The 6,895-nt window shown below is 34.3% G+C and overlaps 1 protein-coding gene across 2 annotated transcripts; it reads right to left on the bottom strand.

Annotated features, from left to right (window-relative positions):
* Positions 1–691: 691 nt before the first annotated feature.
* LOC105110664 (uncharacterized) lies at positions 692–4,652 on the bottom strand. 2 transcript variants are annotated; one of them, XM_011005763.1, is made up of 9 exons: positions 4,463–4,650; positions 4,140–4,166; positions 3,864–3,980; positions 3,286–3,532; positions 2,981–3,043; positions 2,520–2,612; positions 2,308–2,400; positions 2,086–2,178; positions 692–1,757 (listed from the first exon to the last, which is right to left on the bottom strand). In XM_011005763.1, the coding sequence occupies exons 1-9, from the start codon at positions 4,519–4,521 to the stop codon at positions 870–872; spliced, it is 1,680 nt and encodes a 559-aa protein (XP_011004065.1). In that variant the 5' UTR covers positions 4,522–4,650; the 3' UTR covers positions 692–869. The 2 variants fall into 2 exon arrangements, with proteins under 2 accessions (XP_011004065.1, XP_011004066.1); XM_011005764.1 differs by lacking the exon at positions 2,308–2,400 and having other exon boundaries at positions 4,463–4,652.
* Between the last annotated feature and the right edge of the window lie 2,243 nt (positions 4,653–6,895).

The raw sequence follows: 6,895 nt of genomic DNA, 5'->3' as shown, positions 1-6,895 counted from the left end.
AAAAATTACAAAGCTAAATTATCAATCAACTCAATATTAAAAAAAATAAAATCAATAAATATAATTTAAAAAAAATCATAAAAAAATCATGTGAAAAAACACAACAGAAATCCAAATGTTTTATGAAAAAAACGACGACTATAATTATCAACCAACTCAATATTAAAAAAAAAATCAACAAATAATTTTTAAAAAAATCATAATAAAAAAAACTATATGAAGAAACACTATAGTAATTAACAATATTTTAAAAAAATTACAAAGCTAAATTATTATTCAACTCAATATTTAAAAAATAAAATCAACAAAGATAATTTTAAAAAAAATATAAAAAACTAAATAAAAATACCATAACAATTCCAAATAACATTTAAAAATATTACAATTCTTCCCTCGATTATTTTAGCTATATTGTAATTTTGTTGGGCCACGAGACACCATTTAATGAAAACATAGGCCAACTTCTGTTTTTAAAAATTTTAAAAAAAATTTACTAAAAAATAAATTTTTTATATTTTCAATTATTTTAATATACTTATTTTAAAAATAATTTTTTAAAAATAAAAAAATTATTATTGTAATATATTTTAATATAAAAAACATTATAAAATACAATCAACCATACTCTATCCTAAACAAATACTTAATAAAGCTGCATCGAGTACCATTGACGGACGAACAATATCATTTAACCTTGTACCACCACGTGCTTACCTTCAGAAGTTAGCGTGTATAACTAGAATTCAAGGATACAGATGGGAGACAAAATCCAAGTAATTGATTAATCTACAGGTATCTTAGATTCTCGGTGCCACCGTAACCTCCACATATAGGTGTTCTACAATGATGATATGAACATATTCAGTGACTCAGGCATGCCGACTGCCTCCAAGAACATCCAATTCTCGCATCCTAGCCAAGTGCTTATTCCCATTAAGGTGACAGTGGATGTCTCCCTCACTGGTGCAATTTACATTACAAATGGTGCACTGCCACTTGGAAATGCTAACATCCAAGTGCTTATTCCCTTTAAGATGACAGGCCATGTCTCTCTCACTGGTGCAACTTACATTGCAGATTGTACACCGCCACTTGGAATTTCTTATCTCAACAAATAGGCTCTTCATCGGGTTCCCTTGCTTGCCTTGCTTCTTTGCTTCATGTATTATATTTTCAGCTGAAGTATTATTGCTGATTGTACACTTCTCTGGCTTGTTTTCAGAAAAATTAGTTTTCTTTCCCACTGAAGCAGAAGAAGCATTGCTATGTGATGCCTGGTTCTTGGAGTTCAGCAGCGCACGAGCTTGCTCGTGTTGTTTTCCTTGAAGATGTGAGTTAATGTCTGTCTGACTTTTAAGCGTTACCTGGCATATAAGACAAGTCCAAACTTTTTGGGCATTCTGAGGAGATAATATGCCAGTATGATCTCTAACACCAATCTTTGCAGTTGCCGTGGTAACATTTGATTTCTGTCCCACTGAAGCAGAGGAAACCTCACCTTTTGGTGCTTGATTCTTGACTTTTAACTGTTCACGAGCTGCCTTGTGTCGTTTCCCTTGCAGATGTGAATTAAGAACCGTCTCGCTTTGGGCTGTTACTTGACATAAAGCACAGGTCCATACCTTCTGGACTTTCTCAGGAGGTAGTACCTCGTAAGGATCTCTGCCTCCTATTGGTGCTGCTGCTGTATTTATGTTCTCCAGGGGCTGAAATGTTCTGTTTACTGTTTGACCAATGTTAGGTTCTATTTGTCTAACCTGCAAAGGCAGTTAATATAAATGCACATGGTAACGAGGGCATTGAATGAAGAAACCAATAAAGAAAGGCAAAATTTCACAATCATAGAGGGGAAGGGAACGGAAGGAAATTTGTGATCCACAGAACAGAAATTTTGAAAATTTTATAAAATAACACAGGTTCTGGAAGTTTTAGATTGTTTGGGTGGAAGTAACAGTATTTTATAATTCTGGGTCCAGACAAGCTCTTCGTTCTTTCCCACATATTTTTGGATGTTCAAATTTGTAATTAGGCACCAACATTTCACAGTTCATACTACTATCTCCAACTTTTGAATAAATTGGTTACCTGGTTGGTTGATGAGACTTCTTTTTTCCCTGTTATTTCCACAGCATTACTGTCTCTGGGTAGAACTGGAAGTTTAGGTTGTTCAAACTTTAACTGCATGGATCAAAAGATATTCCAATTTCGCATTAGGCAGTAACATTTCACAGTTCATAATACTATTTCCAAGATCAAAGGTAGACTTTTTCTTTAAACCCTGAAAATTTCAACTGTTATTTAAATAACCTGCGTGGTTGATGGAACTTCTTTTTCCTCTGTTATTTCCACTGCATTGCTATTGTTTAATCGAACCAGAAGTTTAGGTTGTTCCAACTTTAGCTGCATTAATCAAAGATAATCAAATTTCTCATTTGGCAGTAAAAATTTTGCAGTTCAAAAACACGGGTATACTTTTTTCTTTAAAAGTGCCAATAATTCCAACTGTTGAATAAAATTACCTGCTTGGTTGATGCAACTTCTATATTCTCTGTTATTTTGGCAGCACTACTGTCTTTGAGTGGAACTTGAAGATTTGGTGGCTCGAACTTCAGCTGCATGAATCAAAAGCTTGATAAAGTTTTTTTTTTTTCTCTCTCTCTTTTCATTTCATATGGTTGAAATCAGTTAATTTGATTACCAAAAAATAAAAACCTGTACATCGACAACATTACACTTAACAACCACTCTTCTACAATAATATAGAATTAGTTCATAAGTTGGACTTCTTTTCACAAATCCATAAATCAATCAAATGAATAGAAGGAAATATGAGTGATGCATGTGGTTGCTGCAATGATCGAGCTCCCATTATCAAGACATTTCCTACTACCAATGGTCAGGTGTGTTTTTACATTCATTTGACTTGAACAAGTAATATAAAGATCCATAAACAATATGCAAGTGAAATTAGTGGCCTTACCCTATCCTCTGCTGCAACTGCCTTGATCTCATTCACAGCAACATTAGGCTTTGCACTCCTTTTCTGGAAGAAAGAGGCAGGTGTTTGGGAGGGCAGTGAAGATGCGAAGACATACTTTTTATACCAAAACTATATAGATAGCATCTATCAACCTAATTTTATTATAACCCTGATTCAATCCAACCATAGCATGCATATGGTTTTATGCACATTATAAGAACATCAAAATTAAATCAAACCAATTAATTTCATGTATATATCAAAAGATTTTCATAGGTATTGTTTCCATGAAGAAGTATATGTACCGTGGAAGTAATGAGATTCTCCAAAGCATCAATTCCATTTTCCTTCATATATCTCTCCACCTCAACAAGAAAATCATCTTTCTTGAAAAACAACTCCTCCAGCCTTTTGAACTGGCAGATGATGACTCTTAGGTCCATGGATAGACATGGATGAACAAGGTGTTGATAGACACAAAGGGAACCATCAAAGTCAGGCAGAACCAAGCAGCCGACAATCATTAGCTTAATGTATGGCCAAAAGGTTAGCCTGACATATAGATATATATAGAGAGAGAGAGGAAAATAGAGATTGAGGTAAGAGAAATCAACAGTAAGGTACTACCTGTTGTCCTAAGTAAATAGCACACAACAAAATTCCCCATTTCAACAATTTGCACCAAAGTCTAAAATCATCTTGAACATATAAACTTCCAACAATTGTGCGTGCTCAGAGTAATTACAAAACATAAGGAAAAATTCCCGTAGATAAGAAGCTACAGAAATTGTTTTGACTCCCAAGAGATTATGTTTTCATTCGTTTCAATTGAGTACGAAAACAGAGCAATATGATGTAAAAGGCAGAAAATATAGTAAATTACCAATCAAGCTGAAAAGCACGTTCAAAGAGCAAAACCACAGAAATGGAGACCCAATAAGCGATCAGTTTCTGGGTGTCTGAGTTTGAATTAGTCTCGATCGCTTGAATGGAAGCACATCTGTTGACATTCAGAAACAAGAACGGATGATTAGTGATGACTCATAACTTCTTGGGTAAATAAATACCGATTTTACAATCTGAATAACATAGCTGAATCATCATTAGAAATCGCGAGTCACTAACAGGAAACAAAGCAAACAAAGAGAGCGAGACTTACAAAGGATAACCCAAACCAAATACAGGCCTGCGACCATAGAACAGAAACAACTGATCATCAAAATCTTGAAAACACAAGACAAAGCAAAGCAAAGCAAAGCAATACTTTCTTAACTAATCATTGGGACAAAATAAAATGCTTAAAATCAAGCATTGCTCATGATTAATTAGAAAATATGAAACTGAGACTTCTATTAGTTAAAAGAAACAAAGAGATCTAAGAACTTAGAATCAAACTTCAAAACCACATTACAGGTGGAGATTTTCAGTACTATTGAACGTACAACAAGGCGATTATGAGCAGAGACACACTTATTTTCATACCAGGCAACAATGTCAAGGCATTTCACCACAAATTTTATAATACCCACAAAACCCATCATGAACTCAGAACTCTTTGAGAATATTTTCTCAGCTTAATTAATCTCTACTAAAGTTTTGTTTGTTCAGATTTTTACTGATAAAGAACCATTGTGGAAGCAAGCCATGACGAAATGGAGTGGAAAGCGGAAAGAAGTCGCTTTTTCTAGCACTATAGCTTTATACTTGCTTCCTTTTTCCAAAAAACTGAAACGTGTCCTCTGAAGGCTCTGATCAAATTTTCTCATAGACTTAGCGAGTGTCGCTAGATGATTACTCGCAGCAGGACCCAAAGTATGGGCATGACATGTTGCTCAAGTGCAAACGTGTACGTGTACATTCTTACGTACGGAAGACATGTCTGAATTCTACCTAGATTCAGGAGTCCATAGCGCTCTCTTTGTAAAAGAAAGAAATGAGACTCGATTCGATTGAATTTTGCCGTTAGTGCAATTTTGTGTTTAAATAATATTCTCAAAAAAAAAAAATCTTGTTTTTAAATACTTCTAAAACAAAAGTGATTAACATCTGTTTCGGTGTTTTTTTTTCAGAAAAAAAATTGTCAATGAGATTCGATTGTTGTTGAGTATAATTTTTCATAATTATTAAACTTAACCTTAGGGTGGAATCAATTAAATTAAATTAATTTTAACAAAAAAATTGACTAAGTAAAAACAAAACAAAAGGCGTAAACTCCAAGCTAATTATTATTTTGAATTTGAAAAATTTTAAAAATATCATGAAGGATAAAATTTTATTCGCTTAAATCTATATTGTTGGCTGTGCTTTTTGTCCAAATTATATGTTTTTTTTTTATTTTCTAAAGTGAGATAAAAGGATAAAGGGTTTTTAGGGCTGGGTTAGAATGAAAGGTTTTATACTTAACAAAATGTTTATAATGAAATGAAAGTTATGTTTTACATGGCCTGTAAGAATAAGAAAATTGCTCTGTTTTATATATTAATTCTGCATTATTACAATAATATATATTACATAAGGAAGGAAACACAATTCTATATCTCAACTAATGAATACTGAATATTTGTTAATGATACCAAAGATCAAGTCGAAATATATATGATAATAATTGTACAATAATTTATAGATGAATATAAATATATGCTGCTAATACTCTCCCTAAAGTTGGAGCATGGAGATCTGTAATGCCCAACTTGTGTGATAATGCTTGGAAAGCTTCACGGCCTAAGGCTTTTATGAAGATATCTGCCAGTTGACTATGATTAGGAATGTGCTTGATGGAGATAAGACTGACTTTGAGCTTTTCACAAACAACATGACAATCAATTTCTATGTGTTTGGTACGTTCGTGGAAAACAAAGTTCTAAGAGATGTGAAGAGCTGCTTGGTTGTCACAATGTAAAAGCATAGGCTAGGAATGGTGGATACCATGATCATGTAAAGGTGTTTTAAGAAATGTAAGTTCACAAGTAGTGGAAGCAAGGGCTCGATATTCAGCTTCAGCAGACGAACGAGAGACTGTATGTTGCTTCTTAGTGCACCAGGAAATAGGATTGGTGTCGAGCTGAATGAAAAAACCAGTGGTGGAGTGATGAGTGAGCAGGTGACTAGCCTAGTCTGAATCTAAATAAGCTGAGACTTGAAGAGTGTTAATAGAAGGAAAATATAATCCTTGGTCTGGAGAAGCTTTAATGTAACAAAGAACACGGACAACAACATTATAATGTGATTTTCAGGGTTGGTGCATGAATTGGCTCAAAAGGTTGACAGGAACACAATATCAGGACGAGAGATTGTGAGATATATCAAATGGCCAACAAGGCAGCAGAAAGAACTGGGATCATGGAGTATATCACCATTAATATTATTGAGCTTGAGATGTTGTTCCATTAGAAAGGAAGAAGAATGAGCACCAAGGTGACCGCTATCAGCAAGTATGTTAAGGGCATATTTGCGTTGATTAAGGAAGATGCTAGTAGGAGAGCGAGCAATTTCGAGGCCAAGGAAATATTTGAGTTGGCTGAGGTCTTTAAGCTTAAAGCATTGAGCAAGCATGGCTTTGAAATTATTGATGTCAGTTAGATCATTTCCTGCCAAGAGGATGTCATCAACATAAATAAGTATGAGAGTGAAGGACTGTCCCCAATGGCAAGTGAAGAGAGAGTGATCTGTCTATGACTGGGTGAAATCTACAGTAAGTAAAACGGGGGATAATTTAAAGGACCAATTGCGAGAGGCTTACTTGAGGTCACAGAATAATTTCTGAAGATGAGAGACTCAAGTATTTGTCTGTTTGGAATAACCTGGTAGAGGAGTCATAAAAACATCCTCATTAAGGTTGCCATGGAGGAAGGCATTGTGGATGTTCAACTGAAAAAGGTGCTAATAGCGAGCTATAGCCACTGCAAGAACACATCT

Source organism: Populus euphratica, unplaced genomic scaffold, assembly GCF_000495115.2.
Source record: "Populus euphratica unplaced genomic scaffold, PopEup_1.0 scaffold255.1, whole genome shotgun sequence".
Lineage (NCBI taxonomy): Eukaryota > Viridiplantae > Streptophyta > Magnoliopsida > Malpighiales > Salicaceae > Populus > Populus euphratica.
The sequence above is the reverse complement of the archived record's forward strand: the minus strand, read 5'-3'. Positions and strand labels throughout refer to the sequence as shown.

Bases quoted from the DNA above. Each gene is read 5' to 3' on its own strand.
- LOC105110664 (XM_011005763.1), bottom strand. From the start codon at position 4,521: ATGATGGGTTTTGTGGGTATTATAAAATTTGTGGTGAAATGCCTTGAC. The intron at 3,981-4,139 runs GTAAGTCTCGCT...GAATGTCAACAG, and splicing joins TTTGGTTTGGGTTATCCTTT to ATGTGCTTCCATTCAAGCGA. The intron at 3,533-3,863 runs GTAATTTACTAT...TCTATATGTCAG, and splicing joins CGTGCTTTTCAGCTTGATTG to GCTAACCTTTTGGCCATACA.